We start from the raw sequence: 22,813 nt of genomic DNA on the forward strand, positions 1-22,813 counted from the left end.
GTATTGTGTCCTCTTCCTGAGTGGTGGCTCCTAATATGGAGCCCAGCATTCTGTACCTGAAGTTGGGATTATTTTTCCCTATATGCATAACTTTGCATTTGTCCACATTAGATTCATCTGCCATTTGGAAGCCCAGTCTCCTAGTCTCACAAGGTCCTTCTGCAGTTGCTCACAATCTGCTTCTGTTTCAAAGACTCAAAACAATTTTATGTCATCTGAGGTTGAATGGAAAGCTGGGAAATCATCAATTCCCAATAAATAAATTCATTGTATAATGGCAGTTCCTCATCCAGGGTCCACAGACTGTGACTTCCTCTGTAATCTGACATATGTGTATCCTAGGGCTGACCACTAGATGTCACCATAGGACAACAATTGGAACTCCTTTCTCTCCTGGGACTGTAAACGTTCCTTCTTTAGCTGCTCTAGCTGGTTGGACAAGAACCCCAGGCCAGATTTGAGAATCTATGCCTGAAATCTCGTGGAGCAGTGCACAGCACTGCCACCGAGCCATCAGGTTGTCCCACTATATTGCATAGCTGAATTTTGCTTTGCTACATGAATTGACTGATTTTGTATTGAATGTCTGAGCATTGCACTACTATACAGGCTTGATATTCTTTTGTATGCGTATTGTTGCTCTAGTATGTTTTCTACTGTTATGCAGCACTGGATGACTTTGTATTACCACACTGGTAAATTCACACAATCTTATCCTATGTTGAAACGATGCCAGTTTGACTGTGCGGTACACGTTCCATTGTTACAGAACATGTTGTCACCATATTTCACATGTCTCTGTGACTTTATGGAATCCTTAGCTTTTGTTTTAATATTTCATCAGGACTTTCAGAATTTTCTAAAGGACAAAAATCAGCATTCAAATCTGGAGTCCAATGAACTAAGCAACGATAACATTGGAGGTTATCGCATGTTAATTGTCTCGCTTTCATGACCAATACTAATGATGTACTAATCACTTCTACATTAAATTTCTCGTACTAAATTTAGCATGATAATGCTGACATTAATGCTAAAAATAATCAACTATACCTCTTCAAGTATAGTTACATTTCTTGCTCTAATAGGCCAGAACTAAACTTTACATATTTTTGTGTGCATTATTTATCTTTGCATTAATAGGTAATAAGCTGATTTGCATAATTATTCAGCTGATTGCCTATTTTACGTAGATTTTGCTCTGATGCTCCCAATAGTTAAATTAGCGTTAAAAGTGCCAATAAATCATGTTATCAATGTAATATGCGTTCATGGTGCTTAGGGAGGGCAAGTTTATAACAGCACTGTTAGGGCTAAAGTCTGCATGTAGAAAGTACACGCAGACTTTAGCCTGGATTTTCAAAGCAGACTAAGACCGCTTTGAAATTAGGGGGTAGGCACGGAACCCGCCATGACCTACTTGCACACATTTACAGCTGCTCCTCATCAGATGTAAACATGTCATAGTAGATTTACACTCATACTTTTGAAAATTGAAAGTATGCATATAAATACTATCCCTGAGCCAACCTGCCCCTGGAATGCTTCTTTGCTGCACACATGCATCATATGCATACTTTTTAAGATACATCTTCTTGAGCAATTTTCAAAAGCCTATTTATGCGCATAAGACCATGTTTTATGCACATAAATGCTTATGATAATTCGGCCCTTAATATGCATTATCATCTTGTGAACATCAGTGCCATTCAGTATATTGGCCTTAACTTTTATTAAAGTCATACAAACATAGGGGTTTTTTTTATGTTTGGCGGTGATAGTATCAGTATTTGCTTTTATTCTTTTTTCACAATATGATACACTGCTAGAATTAATTAGCTGCAAGGATCTGATCAACCCAGTCCCTGAGTGATGTAACACGGGCATATACTCCAGGGGTGGTAGGGGAGCAGTTGCCGCTCCCCCAGGACACAATTCCAACCAGAGTCCAAGCGCCATTCTTCTGGCACACAAGAGGGCCACCAGAATCACCCTGAAAAAAAAAAAAGGAATCAAAATATCAGTGCAGTTTGTCATTCTAGGAGACAATAACAGTAGGATCCATACCAAGCTTGGTCTGTGAACATGAACATAAGAAGTATCATACTGGGTCAGTCCAATGATCCATTAAGCCCAGCATCCTGTTTCTGACAGTGACCAGTCTGGATCTTTAGGAAGTACTCAGCAGATCCCAAAGAGTAGATCCATGTATTGCTATCTAAAGTCTACCATGATGATGTTGTGCCTTTTTCGCTTCTATTGAACTATATGATTCTTCATTATATTAAACTAATGAGGTTCCAAATCTTATTCCCTTCAGTACCAGAAACATTGTGATGCACCACAAAACTGCCAAACACAAACGCAGATTCTTTACAGCAAACCCGCCATATCACGATAGTACTGATACTCAGGCCTCACACAGCAACAACCTTACCACAGGGCCTGCGGGTCTGGATAACTAAAGCCCTTTGCACACAGGCTCCTCCCTCCACACACCATTCCTGGCTCTCTAATCACTTCCATTACGTAGTCTCCTATAAGATTTCTCCGTTTGCTGCAAGTCCAACATGTGTCAGCCGCACGCTTCTCCTGGTTAGTTTTCTAAACCGGTCTCTTTCTTTTTTATTTTCATGAGCAAGGCCAGCACTCACTCATATTTAAAGTACATTGCCAGGCAGGCACCTCCAGGCCCAGCTACATTTCCTCTGCCTGCTGTTTCTACGTAGTCTGAAACAGTAAACCATCCCTCCGATTCCTATTTCCCACTCAGTCACCTCTCTACAAATGCCATTCCTGGGAAATTTCAGTGGAGGTCCCCCTGAGATTCAGTGTGGATTAGGAGAAGGGGGTGGCATCAACCTTTTCTCTTCCACTTTCCCCCATCCACACTCTTTCTCACGCATATATTCTCTCTTTGTATTCCCCTCCTCCAGGGATGACCCCCAGCTCTCTCCCCTCTGTGCTCAAGTGCTACCCAGGCAACTCCCTCCCCTTCCCTGGACCCAGCACTGCCCCCCTTCACTAGTCATAGGCATGGAGGACTTGTGCAAGGAATCTCGCTCAGCAGAGAGCGGCCCTTCTACTTCATTGCTCCGGCTGCTCGCCTCCCACACAATCCTGCAGGGGAGGGGAGAAGAGGGGATGGGCTGGGTGAGGCAGAAACGGAAGCAGACAAAACTGAGAAGAAAAGAGCCGCTCTGCTCCCTATTCTAGCCCCTCCCCTCCGTCTTGCAGGAAGCAGGAGGAGAGGGGGAGAATTCAGAGTGTACAGAGCAAAATAAAACAAAAAGAGCTACTCTGCTCCCTAATCCAGCTCCTCCCTTCCTGATTTCCTCCTTTGGGCTGCAGGACCATCAGAACCTCGGTGCCCGTCTGGCAGTGGCACTTATGGCCCAGGATTTATTGACCATAAGAAATATAAGAACATAAGAAATTGCCATGCTGGGTCAGACCAAGGGTCCATCAAGCCCAGCATCCTGTTTCCAACAGAGGCCAAAACCAGGCCACAAGAGCCTGGCAATTACCCAAACACCAAGAAGGGTCGCTACACTCTGGGTCGCTACACTCTGCTCTCATTACTTGCTGCAGTCCTATCCACATATATAACTTGAGCTTTCTGTAGCCTCCTTTCTAAAACCCAAACTCTTCTTTCTGTCCTCGACTCAAGGCAACTTCCTTTTCACTTCCTTGCTTTTGCTGTCCTTGCCCCCTGCATTTTGGAGCAAATTAGTCCTACCCATTCTGGATGCCGTGACTCTTCTGGAGGGCACTCTTTTGAAAATGTCCTACCCTTAATGTTTCGGTTGTGCAAGCATACCTTCTGCTGGAACCATCTCTCAATTATTCTATTTTCAACTCTTACGTAAGGCTGCCACTCTCGTGTTCAGTTTCCCATGCCGGGCCCTGGTGAAGGGCGCCACACAAATGCTGAAAATAAAGACCACGGGTCAACAGACAGCCTACCATGCAGGAGGAAGCTCCAGCAGCTCCAGCGCAGATCATGACGTCGGCGATCTTATTCCCCCAGTATCTCTTGCAATCAGTGTTCGTCAGGAGGGGCAGAGACACCTGCTGCAGTATATTTGGGGTTTCCTTGTCTGAACACCAAGGAGAGAATGATGATTTCATTGGACGGAGACACTGGCCACACTGAATTCTATCGCATGCGGACCCCAGGGAATCCCAGGTCTCCTAAGTGAGTTGATGCCTCGGGGCTCACCGAGAACAGTTCACTGACATGCTATCCTTAATTGCCAACTGAGTTTATCTTGCTAGCATTTGCTCATTTTGATTAAGTCAACAAGGAATCCCTCATGCAAGGGAAACAGATTTCCCGCTGCCAAAGGGCTCCATTTGGAAAGAAAAACTTTTTTTTTGCAGCTGACTGAGTTGTGTGATGTCTTGCCAACTATGGAGGTAATTTTCAAAGGCGTTACAGGCTTTTGAAAATTGAAACAGGTATAACTTTGTGCGTGTGGATCCACACGCACGCTTCCCAAGAGCAGGTATAACTTTGTGCGTGTGGATCCACATGCACGCTTCCCGAGAGCAGGTATAACTTTGTGCGTGTGGATCCACACGCACGCTTCTCGAGAGCAGGTATAACATTTCTAAGGTTTCTGCTCATACATCTTTTTGAAAATGACCCCCATCATATTCCTTGCTAGTCAAATAATATCTGATTTAGGGAAGTGCAGCGAGATGAGGCAAACTTGACCTCCTTCTCAGCTCCAAACACAAATAATTGTATTTCGAGAATCCCTTCCTCTCCCAAATATTGTTGTGCATATTTTTTTGGATGCTTCCGAATTTAGCAAAAAAAAAAATACTTGAGGGGAGAGCCGTTTCATTGTCCCTGTCCCAGTATATCACAGATCTGTAAGATTTAGTCAGAAGCAGGAAGTCTCTTACCGGTGGACTGAGTCAAGCCCCAGCCAGTTGTGACACACCTCAAGCCCCCACTGAAGATGTCAGCACTGGATGCCAGGCACACTGGGGAGACGTGAGAGTTCAGAATGGCGGGGGAGGAGAGTTTCACTAGAATGATATCGTTTCGGATGGTGAAGGGACTGTAGTTGGGGTGTTTGAAAACCTAAATGAGAGCAGAGCATAAATTAAATCCCAGCCCAGTTCACATCACTTGAGTAAAAAAGCAACAATGCTAGAAAAACACTGAAAGCAATCTGTCTCTGGGGGTCCATGTAATCATTTGAAACTGCTGTTTAAATATTTGCCTGCTGACTCTGGGTTGGCATTTGCAGGGCAGGGTTTTGGGCAATGGGAGTTTAGCGTGCATCTGTCATAGTTTCATAAAACAAAAACAAGGGGGAATGTATCAAAAACATTTTATGCATGCCCGCTTGTTTTTGTTTTGTGGTTATTTTTGGGGGCTGAATGTGGATTGTTTAGCCAAATATTTCTGGTTTCTTATAGTTTCATAAAAATAAAAATGCATACCACTTGTAAGGATAAAAATAGAGAAATATATAATGGACACTCCAGGAAAGTTTACTCAAAGCTCAGTAAGGTAAACCAATTCTGAAATCAAGCACACAATATAATAATAATAATAATAAATCAGTGGTTTATTAACTGTTTAAAACCAATGTTTCAGTCATCTGCTGAAGGTCTCAGATTAAAGACCAACATATAAATTGTACTAGGCTAATAAACCGCTTTCATTATTACAATATATGCTCGCTGTCATAACCTGAGCAGTTCCTGAAACCAGCAATGGGAGTGTTGGACCAGTAACATCCCCAATGGCAGTGTTCTATGTTCGGCTCTTAAGATCCAGGTGGAGTCACCTTTCACTACGGAGAATGCTGTGTTTCCAATCTTACTCCACAGCTCCATCATAAGATTCCTGATACAGCTATTCATATCAAGGAAGGTTTTAGCAAACCAGAACTGGATTAAAAAAAACTGGTTATCAGTGGCTCTCTTCATAAAAATGAAAGATTAAGAGCTATATGTTGGACATTACTGATCAAAAGTGTAAGCAGACAGGTTTATGTTACAATATATGTTAATATTTGCCCGACCACTTAATAAACATGATGGGGGTTAGGTGGAAAACAATGAGAAGGAATGAAAAAGAAAAGTGAGAACAGAGACTCAGGTTCACATGAGCATCTTCTTGGCTATTGCTTATCCTGTTGGTACTGACCAAAAACATATTGGTATCAGCGGCAGACTAATTGTGATTTCCAACCACCAGAGAAGAAAGTATAACCTCAGTTCAACCTCCGCCCCTCCCCATGCATTTCGTTTGGAAACGTGCCAACTTTGCCCCCTCCTGTGATCCCCCCCCCCCCCCAATTTACTCGCTAACTTTGAAAATGATTATGCCCTCTCCCCCCACCAAGGACGCACCCCCACACAAGGTTTGGTAGAGCTACGTTCATTCATTTCAAAGTTAGAAGGTAGGGGGCAGACACACACACAGAGATACAAACCACATGCTTTTCTTATGCCCCCCCCCCCAACACATTCACCAACTCTAAAAAAGCAGAAATGTCAGACATCCCCCCAAAGACCTAGCTCCACACAAAGCCTGATGTATTAAGGAGCATCGAATTATGCTAAAGGGCAAATAGTACGTGTTCAAGCTGAACAAAATTAACAATCATCCTTGCAAATAGCTATTTAGAACATGGAGCTTAACGTTTTGGAATTTCATGCAAATTCATAGCTAATGAGTCAGAAGCAGGAATGCAAAATTATGAAAGCAGCTCATTAACTTTGAACACATGGTTAAACCACTCATGAAAATCGCTTCATAAACACAATTTCACACAAAATTTAGCTACATCTCAATGAGATTTGGTTAAAGCCTTTGCAATAAAGTCCATAGCAAAACTATGTATGCTATTTTGCTACAGTGCTTATTTGCATAGAAGTCCAGTAGCAAGATAGTGTATAGGAATCCTACTAGAATTCAGTCAGAAGATACCATTATTGTGGGGAGAGACATAATAGTAATTTTGTGGGTGTAAAGCTCCCCCATTTGAAAGAATGTAATGGGTAAATCCCTCTGGTATGTAAACAGACCACCATCTTACCATGTGGATTCCCTACTTTCTTTTGTAGGGGCAGCATGTCTTGGCTATCCTTTAATTGGTTATATTGAGCTGTTGCCGCCATGGAGCATTTGGATGGGAGTTTCCTTCTACCCTCCTAATCCTTTTATATTTTTTAATTGATTCATTTAAGTTTGGAGTACTCATTAACTAGGGACTCAAATTAATGTACTTTCTGCTCTACCACCTAATGGGAGAGGTTCCCTTAACATAAAAGAAACCTGAGATCACCAAGATCCAAGGAGAAGGATAGCGAGGAGAAAAGGAGTTAGAATGGACCCACAATAGGGCTTAGGAACATCTACTAGAGATTTGGAGAAGAGGAGCTACAGGTATCATCTTGATACTGAAAGAGAGAGGAGGAGAAGAACTTGTGTCATTCAGGAGACTAAAGAGTGTGAGAAGATAGCGTGGAGGATGTAGGAGGTAAATGACTCTGTAACTTGAAGTCCATCTTTGACACTGCATTTAAAATGGAAGAGAATAAATCAACTTGTCCTGTACCCGTGGAAGAGAAGAAATGATCAATTTAAAGACTATATCAATTGGCTTTACCAGCTAAACCAGTGGTTCCCAACCCTGTCCTGGGGACCTTCCAGCCAGTCAGGTTTTCAGGATACCCACAATGAATATGCATGAGAGAAAATTTGCATGCACTGAGTCTTTACTGTGCAAAATTTCTCTCATGCATATTCATTGTGGATATCCTGAAAATCCGACTGGCTAGAAGGTCCCCAGGACAGGGTTGGGAACCACTGATCTAAACTCTTAAACAAGATTGAAAGAAATCACAAGTTTATTTAATGTACTTGTAACATCGCTATTGAAATAAACTGCTATAAAGAACATTTTCATCATTTCTCACTATATCGGTAAAAGTATTGTAGGAAAGCAAGGTCAGCTTCCAGTGTGCTGTTTTGCTCCAAAGTGACCTTAGTGCTTATCGGTGCTGTATACAAGAACTGTGAATTAAGGATTGCAATGCAAGGGTCTTGAAAGTAATCTTTCCCTCCGCTCAAGGAACCCTGCAATAATATCTTTAACCATCTGAAAGTGAACAGCTTAAGGTAGTAAATTGAAATACGGCCTGTGGAATTACTATCTGGGTTCAGCTATCACAGGGGTTACAAGTGCACAGTAAAACTCTAGAGTGCACATAATTCTGCACATGGACCTCATCATTTAAGAGATGCAGTCCAGTGATTCCAAAGTTGTAAGGGGGCCACACACACACATAAAAACACAAACCAAAACACACACAGGCATTTTAGCAGCTGATAAGCCTCTGCTCCTATTAAAACTGAGGCTAATAAACAGCACAATATGCCAAACATGGGAGGTTTTATACAGTCTCAGTAGGAGATCCCCGCAACTGTTACCTTGGCAATGGTTTTGACCTGAACATTCGCATCAGGAGAGGCTTTGTCATATTCCCCTAGAATTACACGGTGAGCGGTGCTGTGTACATAGGGAAAGCAAAGGAACAAAAGAAATTACTGAGGTTTTAAACCACACAAGTGTTAGATGTATGATTTACTCAAATTATATACCAGATAGCATAACAGAAACGATGTCTCCTACTGTACGACTTATTCAAGTTATACACTACATTAGTAGTGATTCTCAGGCCAGTCCTTGGGACACGCCTGGCCAGTCATGTTTTCAGGATATCCACACTGAATATGCATGAGGTAGGTCTGCAGGCACTGCCTCCGTTGCATGCAAATCTATGTCAGGGATATTCATTGCAGGATGTCCTGAAAACCTGACTGGCCAGGGGTGCTCCGAGGATGGGGCTGAGAACCCCCTTTACTACACCTGCATCACTGAAATTATACATAATACATATCCGAGGTTGTATGCAAACACCAAACACAGCACTGAGGGATGTTCTGTAACTGTGGAAAGGTGTTCTGATAAGCGGAGTGCTCTTATACCAAGACTTGCTTACATAGAAAAGAGCTTGTGGGAGCTGTGTAAAGATTTTTACAAGAAGAATGTTTTATAAGAAGAAAAGAGTAGCAGTGCAGGCTCGTCCTGCACCGCGATCATAACATGGGAATAAGCGCGCGATGTAGGCAGGCCCCGGGGGGGGAGGGGAGGATCGTTAGCACAGGGGGAGGGAGGGAGGCGGGAAAATAGGGGTTAGGAAGGGGGGAGGGGGATTGGCGGTTAGGAGCCGATATTTGAAAGGAAGGCCATCATTGCTGGTGGGGTTGTGACATAGGACAGAGCTGCCTGCAGATTTTGAAAGGCAGAACAAGGACTAGGCGCTCGAATTGTTGTCCCTGCCGCCCGCCCTTGGTTATAACGTTGGATGGGGGAGCTCTTTGTGGATGTTACGTTGTCGCAGTGCGGAAAACCCGAGCCCATGTTATTTTGGAATGTGGTGGGGAATTGGCGTTGGGGGGGGGGGGGGTGAGCCTCGTGTAGTTGGGGGGGGAGGCTGCTACAGGGGAGGGCCGGTGAACTATGGGGCTAAAGTTCCCGGTAGAGCTTACTCTCGCTGGTCCGAGGCGGAGTAGGCCGAGAAAGGGGGAGGTTATTGTTTCCATAGGGAAAGAAATGGTGGAACTGTCCTGCTGCCAATCTCCTGAACTTTGCCCACCTGGAGCTGATGTGCCTGAGTGCCAAGGAAGTTTCCCAGCTCGTTGACAATTTGATTAACCACTCATTGTCAGAGGGGTTGTTGCCCGCCTTGTTGAAACAAACCATCATGTGTTCTCTTCTTAAGAAATCTTCACTGGAGCCTTCGATTCATAAATATTACTATCCAATCTTTTTGCTTCCTTTTTTAGCTTACTAAGAAGGTGGCACTGAAACAGCTCCAGAACCTTTTAGATAACCACCATATCGTGGAGCAGTTTCAGTTTGCCTTTCATCCTTCACACAGTAGAGAAGTTCTCCTGTTATCCAGCTTAGATGTCCTCTGTAGGAGTTTTGACACAGGTGATAGATTTTGTTCTGGCTTTACTGGACATTTCCTCTGTGCTTGACACTCTCGATCAAAAGATCCTTTTTATTTTATCTAAGCAGTTTCAGCGACTCTACTACTGTTTTACAATGGTTCTCCTCATACCTATCAAATCACACGTGATGTGTGGCAATGGGTGCATCGGTGTTTTCTTTGATCCCTCATGATACTGGTGTGTCACAAGGCTCTGCCCTTTCTGCTCTGCTATTTAACATCTGCATGTCCCCTCTTTGTAAATTGCTGGCAAATCTAGACACCGGGTGCCGCCTCTATGCAGATGATATCCAACTTTTTGCATCTCTATCTCGCTCTACAACCTTTCATGAGGCGTTTGCTAGAGTATCCTTTTGTTTGCAGTCAATTAAGGAATGGCTTACTGACAATAAGCTGGTCCTGAATATTGCCAATATTGAACCACCTACTTCCACAAACTTATTTTTATGATGGTTTTTGGAGTACCGATCATTTTTTATTCCACCCTCTCTATGCGTCCCCAGGTTAAAAAGGTCATAAAGAATATTTTTATAAAGTTGTGTTTGTTAAGCAGCTTAAACCTTTTTTGCCGTTTGAAGATTCCAGGTCTGTTATGCGTGCACTGGTTATTTCTTATCTGGATTATGCCAACTCGGTATATCTTGGTCTTCTCTTGGCTACTGTAAAAGCATTGCAGATTGTGCAGGATGCGGCAACTAGGAAGTTAACTGGCAGTAAAATAAGGGATCATATTTCTCCTTTTCTGGTTTCTCTACCAGTCTAGGCTCATATTAAATTTAAAAGTCTCGCATTGATTCACTCAGCATTAAGTAGCAATGCACTGGCCTGCATTAGCAGCTTACTAAACATCTACAGGCCTTTGCAGTCTCTTCATTCTTTCTGGAAGAAATCTTTTAGATGTTACCTCAGTCAGAGCAGCTCATTTTGCAGATACTCGTGATAGGAACTTTTCTATTGCAGGGCCTACTCTATGAAATTTACTTCCTAAGAAGTAAAATGTAAGACCCGCGCATGGACATAGACGCACCGATTTTATAACATACAGGCGTATACGCACATATTTGTACGTGTGTTATAAAATCGGCCATCCACGTGTACACGCGTGCATGATTTTATATTGCTGTGTGTGTATGCACGCGAATGCTGTCTCGAGCTCTTAAGTGCGGCGAACTTTAGTAGGTACACGCGACAACGTAATTGGCCTTTTTCCCAAATCGCCCCAGTAAAGGAGAGGACTTCCTAAACCCCCTAGCTAACTCGCCTCCCTTTCACCCTATTACCCCCAACCCTTTAAACCCCGCTAACTAGTGCATTTTATTTTGTTGCATGACTTTCACACTGTCCATAGCAGAAGTAAAGTTACGCAGTAGGGGAGCCCGGCGCGCGCTTGTGCGCATTAACACTTACGCGCTGGATTCATGCTACAGACCCAGCCCGCCCATGCTCTGCCCAGCCCACGCCCTACCCATTTTTCGCCAACCTTTTTTATCCGTGTGCCGGGAGATATGGCCTTTTAAAATTCACGTGGCCTGCGCATGTCAGAGTCAAGTGCGTTTCTCCCGGCTTTGGCGCGCATAGGGCTTTTAAAATTCACCTGAGAGGGTTTACACCTGAGTCGAATTTATCCATCTTTAAAAAAAAATAGCTAAAAAACCTACTTGCTTGCTCTGGTTTTATAGCTGTAGAAGATGACATGTTTTTGTCAGGAGCACTTGAGTCCTGAACAACAGGAGTTGCTATACTTTTTCCCATTAGCAGTTGGTTGAGGCACTAGCGGTCACCATTTATTTGATTGTTGAGTGGTAGTGGCTCATGTTTCTCTCATTTTGTCATTTGTGTGATTTTTCTTTTTTAAATGAATGCTTAAATTGTTCTCCACATAGAATTTGGATATTGTAGAATATAAATGTAGAAATAAATACATTGCTGAATGTTTTTTAAAAGAGGGAAAGAAATACTGGGACTAGGGAGCGCAATTTTCAAAGGCATTTTCACAAGTAAAATGATGCTTTAACCATGGAAATGGCGTATTATAAAATTTTGTGCCCAGTATGCAGATAAACTTATGCGGGTGTGTGCTGTATATGTGAACATTTCCCCAAACTGAGTGGAGGCCTTTTCCGTGGTGGACGTGGTGAATGGTTTGGACTTACATGCAAATTTTGGGATTTTCAAAAGTATGCATCTAAATGTTCCTGGAAATTTCCTGTGCAGGAACTAGCAGGTGGAATTGTGTGTGGCTAGTTTTTGGTGGAATAATTTTCAAAGCGAACATCCTCGCGCATGCTTTTTTTGAAAACCGGTGTAACCTATGCGCATATCTGCTGACTCTCTTATTCAGGCTGTTACCAAATTACCCCAAAGTACAAGAAAATTGTTCTTAATATTTGCTATGAAGTTAATTAATTAACTTATATTCTTCTTTTCAGGGACTTAAGTTACTACCTGTTGTTGAAATATTATTTATGGTATAAGAGAAACATTTTATGCCAGGCAAAAAAATTGAGTATTCCCAATGACAAATTAAGGCATTTGAGAGTAGGAAGGTCCTATAGCACTCTGATTAATATGTTATTAATTGTAGGTGTAAAATAGGAGAAGAAAAGTGGGGAAGGTTTCTATTTCTGCCTTCAATGGTCAAATATGATATCAGTAACTCATATAAGACTTATGGAGCCAACAGGTTCTGAGAGTCAGTGCTAAGCTGATACAAGCTTCTGATTGGCTGATGCTTTGATATGAAAATAATCACAGGATGCACCATACTTTAGATGGAGAGGATATATCCCCCATACCTGACACTACAGTGGGCAGCTGTGACGACCCAATATTCATTTATCAGGGAGCCGCCACAGAAGTGGAAGCCAGTGTTATCCTGAAATTAAAAAAGAAAAGGGAAAGAACAAGTCATTCCTTTTGAAAAAAATGATCTTCTCCCCCCTCCTGTCTCACACCAACAGAAGCAGAGACACACATAAGACAGAAACATGAAAAGGCACATATTCATATATTGTGCATGACAGCATGCCGAGAAATGTACAGAGGTGCCTATCTGCACACACACACACACACACACACACACACACACACATACACAGACACACACACACACATACACAGACACATACACACACGCACACAGACACATACACACACGCACACACATACACAGACACATACACACACACGTGCACACACATACACAGACACATACACAGACACACACGCACACACACATACACAGACACATACACAGACACACATACACATACACACACACACACATACACAGACACACACACATACACACATACACACACACACAGACACAGACACACACATACATAGACACACACACACATACACACACATACACACACACATACACACACACACACACACACACACACATGTATGCCGCTCACATATCTACTTTTCTGTGGGTAAAAGAGCGTGATTGCAGTTCTGTCAAAAGCAACTACCAGAGTTGCTCTCTGACTGAACGTCACATTTTGCTGCAAGAAATGGATATCACTGGCAGTTCCAGGAGCTGTAAATCAAATGGAAGTCCGATGCAGATCGTCCATCACAAGGCTGAAGACAGCCAGAATATTTTTTTTTAAGTTATGTTTCAGATTTTTTTTTTTTCAGGACATATTTGCGGGAAAAAAAAAAAAAGAGAGAAAAAGAGGAAAAGCTGAAAGATTACTCACCTGCAGAGAAACCTGCCAGGGCCAGGAGCCAGGAACAGCATCTTCACCGTTTACAATTCTGGCATAACCAGAAACCACAGGTTGTATGGCAGGGGTACCGCAGCCTAGCAGTAGAATATGAGAGGAATTAGTGGGGGCTGTATGAAGGAGGTTCAGTGATGGTATCATTGCAAGAAAAGAATAGATTCAGACATCAGAAACAGGGTCTTAAATCCCTAAATGCAAATATAAAGGGGCAGTTTTCAGTAGTCCACCTAGTTGCAGGTACAAGCTGGAGCGTATAAATGGCATGCACACTTTGCATCTGTTATTTCTTTCGATGGTTGAGTAGGGTGAAAACAGTGCATGTACATTTTCAGATCTGTTTTTTCTCTCATAAATTAAATACAGTGCTAAAAGTGCGCTTGGTGTGAAAGGTCGCAAGTACTATTAGCCACTATGAAAGGGACAGTTATAGCCAGAGCAACCTAATCTGGCTAAATACCTTGGAATATTGTCCTCCAAATGTCTTTGTTATGGCCACTCTGGAGAATAATCAGCCACTGAAACTAAACCTAGTTATTTCCACTAGAATCTCAGCTCTTTGTAATTGAGAATTAGAATCACCCAAGGCTACTAGACATGTATGTATGTATTTATTTATTTATTTATTTCGTGATTTTTTTTTTATATACCGCGGCACGTTAATAACATCACCTCGGTTTACAATAAACAATAAATCAGCAACAAGCTTTACAGTCAATAAGAATTCAGGTGTACATAAAAAATATCAATTAAGAATAAGTTAAGAACCAATTAAGAACAATTAACAAATAAACTAATGATAAACATATTCCATAGTTAATGGCGAGTCTAATAACTGGGAGGAAAGAGCCCGATCAAGTAAAATTTAGCAGCGGGGAATAAATAAATTAGCGTGTGGCATTGGATCAGAGTACATGGTACTGTACTGTACTGTACAAGGTTCAATGACTGGATTGTGTGCGTGAGGAATGGTTAGATCAAGACTTGCATGTGTAACAGTGATTCTCAACTCCTTGCCTTCTGGCCCCTAAAGATATCTGGTTTTCATGATATTCACAAGGGTATAAATAAGGCATATTTTCATATTTTTGCTTACCTGGTATCTTTACCCTGATATTAGCAGACTTAGTGGAGAAAGGGGAAGGAGAGAATTCACTCAGCAGTCTCAGGTATGTATCCATACTCCCAAGGGCTCCCTCCTTCCCCTGTGACCACTTGAATCGCTGGTTTCTCATCATGGGAACAGGGCTACCCTAGCCCTGCCCGCATCACTACAAGGGGAGGGATCATAAGGGCTGACAATAGGTGGGCCCTCCTGCTGGTAAGTCCGATGCCCAAGGACCACACCAACGAGCATGCCCCTTTATGCGCCCCCTTCAGGTGCAACCTTGAATCAAGCTTTAAGCTCCTTTCCCTTTCCCTTCATCTATTGTAAATAACCCTACCATTCATATTATCCTGATCTTGGGGATTTCTTAGATTTATGGTCACACCCTGAATTCCCTTCCAGTCTCTCTCTCACACTCCAACCAGATCCCATCTAACAGCCATATTGCTTATCTCACTTTTCATACTAGCCTCATGAATCGGACCTTTCTGCAACCAGGCAGGGCTGGTGCTATTATGAACTGCTGCCCACGGGTTCTCCCACGAGCAGACTCACTCACCCCATGCTGCCTTCCGCCGAAGTCGGCATTCCTTCACGGCCGGAGCCGTGGATTTGTCTCCTCTCTGCGGCCCAGAGGCCGTCCATCTAGCCTCGTCTTCACCGCAGCAGGAGTCGCGGACTTTACAGCTCTTCAGCACGGCCGGGACCACCGCCAACACCACTGTCATCTTTGTGGCGCAAAGGCTGCATCCTCGGGCCAGAGTGGCGGCTGGTGCCGCCCCTGGGGCTTCCTGCAGCGGCCGGAGCCACTGCTGACATCGGGCCTGCTCCTCAGGCCCTGCTCTGCTTCTTTGGCGTCTGACGTCAGTGCAAGCTGCTGTCTGCGGTCCTGCACAGCTCTTCTGCTGCTCCTTAGGCGCCGGCGCGCGTCTCTCTGTAAGATTTAAAGAGCCAGACACAGGAAGTGAGCTGGCCCCATCTAGGGAGTGGACTTCCTGCTTCAGCCCTATAAAGGGCTGCTCCGTCAGTCTGTCTGGGCCTTGCATCGGAGTGACTTCTCTCTGGAGGCTCTTGCCTGCCAGAGCCTTGTAAGGTCTTCTGTTCTTCGTGGAGCTCCTCATCTCATCTGCCGTCGTACCATGTCTTCGTGTTTTGATGTCTTGCCTGAGGTCCCTGTCCATGTCCTGATGTTCCGTCATGATCTTCCATGTTCTGATGTTCCGTCATGATCTTCCACGTCCTGATGTGCCTGCCTGTCCGGATGTTCTTCCCTGCATCTTTGTTTGGTGCTCCGGAGCCTTCCGTTCCTGTAGAGCTGAGCTTCTCGGATGATGTTGTGCCCGAGAATGGCCTGCTGGTGGGATTTGTCCCTGTGCTCCTTAGCTTCTGTTCCCGCCAGCCATAGGTGGATCTTCGGATGACATCGGCTTCATCATTGGAGTTCCTCCTTGCCTGGGTCTTCCCTGCGCTTGTCCCGCTCTCCTCATGGTCTGTGACCAGCCTCCTAGGGCTGTGTAGGGCGCGCAGTGGGACAGGGTGGTCCGCGACTCAATCCCGCGGGTGGGCTGAATAGGGCGCCCTGAGAGACAGTGCCAATGTCCTTCCTCCCAGTTGTTACCAAGTTCCAAGTCTCACCTGTGATGCCATTGCTTCAAACTAGTGTCTTCGTCTGGGATGCCATTGCATCAACACAAGTGTTGCCTGTGATGCCATTGCATCAAATTAGTGTCTTAGTCTGTGATGCCGTTGCATCAACCCAAGTGTCTTTGTCTGTGATGCCGTTGCATCTACCCAAGTCTCGTCTGTGATGCCGTCGCATCAATCATAGTCCTGTCTACGTGTCAAGGCCTCCGTCTGCCCTCAACCTCAGGCCAGGCCTGCTGCTCCATGCCGATCCTAGCGGCAGGTCCGAAAAGGCTTGGAATGGTTGGAGGACTATTCACATTCCAACATCAACATGTTGTTGGCCTTGGGAGCTTGCAGGCCTGGTGGAGGGTCAGTCTGTCAGCCATGCTGGAGCATGCCATCAACCCTCGGTTCGGTCCTGGATGCGTCTGGGGTCGGGCGGAGGCCCAAGGGCACACTAAACACCCCGAACTCAACAGGTGCAAGAGTATTTTCACCATAGGCGAACCTTTGATCATTCATCCCATCCCCCAACTTATCTCCAGCACACTGCTCCCTCCTACCAGCAGCAGTGGCTCCAGCACAGTGCTCCCTCCTACCAGCAGCAGTGGCTCCAGCACAGTGCTCCCTTCTTTGGTGGTACTGGCTCTGGCACAGCGCTTCTCTAGGTGGGTGGGGTTTTGCTGCCCCCAAAAGTCTGGCCTAGTTTGCCGAAAGGAATCACTGGCCCTGCAACCATAAAAATCAATTAATCTACTGTCCTCTTATTTGCTCCTCATGGTTACTCTATCTCCTTCTAGAGGGAGAAAGAGAAGAAGAAAAGAAAGGGAAAAAATGCCTCTCTCTCCAGTTCTTATAAAGAGCAAGGCAATATTGACAACAAATTAGACAATCACAATGTACTTCAGCAAGTACACCCTATCTGTACAGGTGATTTGGGGGAGGAAATATCATCAACCACCCACATTAATCCGTTCAAGACTTCTTCATCCTATCTCATTACGACCCGTGACTTCCACCTAATCCAAACAAACCGTCCCTCCTTCCCTACAACTTGGTTCCGCAAACAGCAACTGCACTTTATTGAAGAACTTAAGCTACATATACTATGCCTTAAGGAGATCTGGATAGAAAAAGGCAACACCATCTCTCTCACTCAACTATAACTACCTGGGTACCTAATTCTCTATACACCCTGTCTCATGGGACAAAAAGGAAGTGCTGCAATTATCTTTAAAGATATAGTGAATCTGGATCTCATTATCTAGAAACAAATAGGCATATCTGTCTGCCTAGTAATTAAATTTCAAGGCAATGAAGTCCTAAAACTCATTCTTAACTATCATCCTCTAGAGAGAACCAATCTGACTCCTTCCTTAAATTATTTGAGTTCATATGCAACATTGCTACCACCTCCCACAACCTGTTGGTTCTAAAAGACATCAATTAACATGCAGAGGCCCCCTTAAAGGACTATGCTCAAACTTCCAGTGCAACATGGTCTTGGCCTTACCCAACTAATCAAAGTTTCTCACTCACAAATATTGGCGCTTACTTGACATAATTTTTCATTCTTCTGACATTAAGTTAGATCCCAATACAATATCAGTGGCCCCCATCTCTAGGTCTGACCAGAAACTGATCCAGGCCACCATATTAATTTCCATCAAATTCCATTACCCACACACCCAAACCTCCCTCCAGAAACTTATCCTCAGTTACCAGTAAAAACTTAATAGTTGCTGGTATGTTGAGGTGTTCATTTAACACTTCAAACCCGCCTGACTTACTAATTCAGCAATGAAATAAGATATTCTCTTCAGCCATTGAGACTCTTGCACTCCTGCCTAACCCCACCAAAATCTTCGGAAATTCTCCTTAGTTCCATAAAGGTCTTCTGTTCCTCAAACAACAATGCTGGCAACTCGAACAGGCTTGGTAAAAACAAAAAACGGATACCAACTTTCAACTCTACAAAAAACATTCCAAAAAATATAAAGCAGCCATCCGACGAACAAAAAAAGACCATATCACCAAACAACTCGAACTAGCCATGAACCATCCGAGCAAACTCTTCAAACTTTTGCAGATACTCTCCAAACTTGAACCTCAATCACCTTCTACCACTATAGAGGACCATTCAGTTTAAGACTTTGCCTAATTCTTCATAGAAAATTCCAAAATATTAGATGTTCCATAGACACCATTCTACTTCTCCTCACCATCACCATTCTACTTCTCCTCACCCATCTTAGCCCTAGATCACCCCAAAAAAGTCACTAATCCCCTCCAAACCTTGGACAATCAGCTCTTATTAGCTGACTTCAGAATAGTCAATCCACAAGAGATAGCAAAGATACTGTAAAAAAATCAGCCAGTCTAGAAGCTCACTAGATCCTATTCCCCCCCAGATTCACCTACAGCCTGAAACAAGACCTAGCCCCCTGGCTAGTAACTATTATAAATACCACCCTAATTCAAGGCACCTTTCCCTACTCATTCAAAAAAGAAATTATCAAAACTATCCTGAAGAAACTTTGATCAAACAAAAAAAAAATAATGGAAAACTGCCTAGTCTCCAGCCTTCCTTTCTTGTTCAGGCTAGTAGAAACATCCTATACTATCACCAATATGACTTCAGGAAAGGCCAAGGATCTGAATCTGTTCTAGTGGCCATTTCCAATAGTATCCACTTACATACCAATCAAGGCGGTGACTCCCTCCTCATCCTAATAGGTCTCTTCGTCACCTTTGACATGATTGATCACTATCTCCTGAATCAATACTTAAGAGACATCGGCATTGAAGAGACTGCCCTTAATTGCTTTGAATCTTTTCTGTTGAGCAGAATGCAATGTCACTTGGGTCTACAAACCCTCCAAATCCAGAGTTCTCACATGTGATGTTCCCAAGGAACAATCCTCTCCCCAGTCCTTTTCATCAATTACATCCACCTGATTTGTAACCTCATTCAGCCTTCAACATTAAGTGCCATCTTTTTGCTGATGATATTCAATTCTGTGTCAAAATTGTGTCTGACCAAACTTCCCCAGTTGCAAATCTCTATAAATGTCTTACAGCAGTAGCTCAATGGCATAGCAACCACAAACTCAAATTAACCCCTCCAAATCTGAACTCCTCTAGATCAGCCACCAAGGTCATCTTTTACAATCTATACCTTATCTATTAAATACCCCGTTATTTCCCAAGGTATCAGTACAAAGCCTAGGGGTTCTACTCAGTCAAAACCTCAACATAGAATCACAATTCTCCAAGGTGATAAAAAACCTCATTCATGCTTCTGCGCCATATCTGCCAACTATGCAACTACCTTGATAAACACAATCTGGCCACAGTGATCCACACACTAATCACCAGCAGAATAGACTCCTGCAATTTCTTATTGAACAGGTTCTCACAATGCAGTATGAAATACCCCAGCTCTTACACAGTACAGCCAAGAGAATTTGGATAGGAGTTAAAGCAGCAGACCACATTAGACCTATACTACACCAACCTCACTGGCTCCCAATTGAAAGCAGAATAAAGTAAAAAAAAAACTCTGCTTCATCTTCAAATGCATGAAAAACAGGCCCCACAAGCGAATTCTGATCCTCCCAATTGTCCTTTCTTTCCACTCCATATCTGGCCTCTGCCAGACTATCCTGCATCAGATTTCAGGTCTTCATCTGTTACACAGCAAAAGTCTTGAACATGCTACTGCTAACCCCTTGGCTTAAGTACAAGTATCTCACCTTCAGGATAAAAGTTAAAGTATGGCTTTTAAGCTAAGTCTTCCCAGCAGAAACCTTCTGTCCATCAGTCTAACTACTTAAATAAGCTCGACTGGTTACCAACTGCTAGATTCCTATTACTAGGCCTACTGCTAAGTTGCCAGCTATGAATCTCACACTTTGGGCCTGATTTTCAAAAGCATTTACAGGTGTAAAGCTGGGGTTTACACATGTAAGTGGGCTTTTGAAAATTGCTACAATATATGCCATTGAATTGTCCATAGGATTTGCTTGTGTAAGTGCACTTTATGCACGTAAATGACTTTTGGAAATTGCTATGATTGTATGCTACATTTACGCACGCAATTCCTTTGAAAATTCACCTGTAAATGTATTACTAACTCAAATTGTATTGTCTATTAAATTAATTATGTTGTAATCTGTGGCATATCAAATGTCAATAAAGAAATAAATAATAGCATCTGGAATCAGTATGTATATGCTAATGCACCTTTCACACAGTTAACTGCCACCAATATGGTAAATAGAAGGTAACAGGAAGAGACCTTGTTGGTGGCATCTACCTACAGGAAAGGTGCGTTGTTTCCTACACAGCAATTTCTCATTTTACCAGCCGTGTGCACCAGAAAAGGCTGAATAACTTCTTGTTCTCTCAGATTTTTTTCCTCCCTACTACATCCCCCCACTCCCACTTAATTCTTCACTTCCTTACCCTCTTTCTGCTCTCTCTTCACAATTTCTCCAGTCTTCAGCGCTAGATTTGTCAATAGGCACCCCTTGTGCCTGTGCCTAGGGTGGCAAACATTTAGGGGCAGCAGGCTAGCTAAGATTTGCCGCCTTCCAACTCTGCTGAATCTCATTCAGCTGAGAACAGCCCTCTGCTTCCCTGTATCAGACCCTTACGATGGGGGTGTGAAAGCACCAGAAGTGCCTAAATCCAGTCTCTTGCCCTATTTGCTCTCTTCCCCACAAATCCCTTTCACTCTTTCTTCCCCTTCCCCTTTTGCACTCTCATCCTTTATGCTCTCTTTCCCTTTTCCTCTATGTCTCTCTCCCCTTCTCATGCTCCTACACTCTGATTCTTTCCTCAGTACTTCTTTTCCCCTAGTGATCTCTCCCGCTGATCTCTTGACTCTCTCCTCTATTGCTAATGTGTATCACCAGGTAGGACAAGAGTGACTGGGAAAGGACAGGGCATGATACCCTCCGCTATGCTCCCACCTCCTTCCACAACTCATCGCTTAGTACCTCAGTTGAAAACTGATTCACCACAGGAGGATGCGGAATCTAGAGGGAAATGCTTCTTGCCTGCCCCTCAACTGTGACCCCTGCCTATGCTGCTGCTGCCGGTGCTGCTGTTGAAGCAGCAACAGCTGGAGCAGAGGATCCAGTATCTTGGGCCCTGAAACATGGATCTTGGGCCTGGGAACTCTCCCAGAAACATGGAGTATTTCTGGACCCGGTGACTCCAGGTCAAACCCAGAGAGTTCCCAGGTATATATTTGACCTAAGAATTAGCTTGACTTGCGTTCTCTGTTACCCTGAAAACAAAACCTTTTCCTAAAAAAAAAAAAAATCATCTACTGTAGCATAAATGCATTACCTGAAAATATAATCAAATGAGAATCATCCCTATCAAATGTATATAGGTGGCACTTATTATGGGCTACACCTTACCAGAGAAGTCCATATGGAACAAGCCTAGGTATCACTTACCATATGCGGTGCTAATGACGGCAAGGCAAGACAGGAGCCAGAGGAAAGCCATTGTGATTCACGTCCATCTTACCCAGAACTCCACAGTCTTTTTATACCTTGGAAAAACCAGTCACAATGGAGCTCTAAACTTAGAAGCCTTAATGGAAAGGAACATGAGCAGGTGCTTGCACGTTATCAGGAGACCTTGGGAAGATAAGGAGATACGCCTCGTTGCAGATACGCCTCATTGCAGATAAGCCTCATTGCAGTAGTTCAGGGAATAGCAGCTGGACTAGTGCTTTTGGAGTGAGGTTTCTGACAGCATATGCAGTAATCTCTTTTAACTTTAACCTTATGGACTTAAAAAATGAAGTTAAAATTGTTGTTTTTCCACTAAGGCTGAAAAACGTGCCCCTTATTATTTGTCCATTGCTCCATTTTAAAAGAAAATTTCAAAGAAAAATTAATTTGGCAGATAAAAAACAAAACTGCAATCAATATATGCGCCTACCAGAAGGGACCATTTCGCTATAAAAGATCATATTTTGTTTAGGAAAAAGTTTTTTTTCTATTTTTAATTTATTTTTATGCAATTATAAATAAAAATTTAGACAGTAACAACTAGTCACTGAAATAAGGGTACTATGATAATAGTACCCTTTAACAGGAAAATATTCCAATAAGGAAAATAATTTACATTATTATCAGCCCAAAATACAAAGAAATAGGAAGAGAGTAAGAATCTATTGGGCGTAACACTAAAACTAAAATAATGTACAATTTTAATTGATTTATTAATTGTTCTTAAGACCATAGATTTGCATAGCACTTTTTAT

At 43.2% G+C, this 22,813-nt stretch overlaps 1 protein-coding gene across 1 annotated transcript; it reads right to left on the bottom strand.

Moving 5' to 3' along the window:
* Nucleotides 1-1,775: 1,775 nt before the first annotated feature.
* On the bottom strand, nucleotides 1,776-22,079 carry LOC115096111 (chymotrypsinogen 2-like). The gene is made up of 7 exons (XM_029610637.1): nucleotides 21,996-22,079; nucleotides 13,767-13,870; nucleotides 12,849-12,928; nucleotides 8,465-8,543; nucleotides 4,915-5,095; nucleotides 3,967-4,100; nucleotides 1,776-1,993 (listed from the first exon to the last, which is right to left on the bottom strand). Exons 1-7 carry the CDS (start codon nucleotides 22,045-22,047, stop codon nucleotides 1,832-1,834), a joined length of 792 nt encoding a protein of 263 aa, XP_029466497.1. The 5' UTR covers nucleotides 22,048-22,079; the 3' UTR covers nucleotides 1,776-1,831.
* Between the last annotated feature and the right edge of the window lie 734 nt (nucleotides 22,080-22,813).

Source organism: Rhinatrema bivittatum, chromosome 7, assembly GCF_901001135.1.
Source record: "Rhinatrema bivittatum chromosome 7, aRhiBiv1.1, whole genome shotgun sequence".
Lineage (NCBI taxonomy): Eukaryota > Metazoa > Chordata > Amphibia > Gymnophiona > Rhinatrematidae > Rhinatrema > Rhinatrema bivittatum.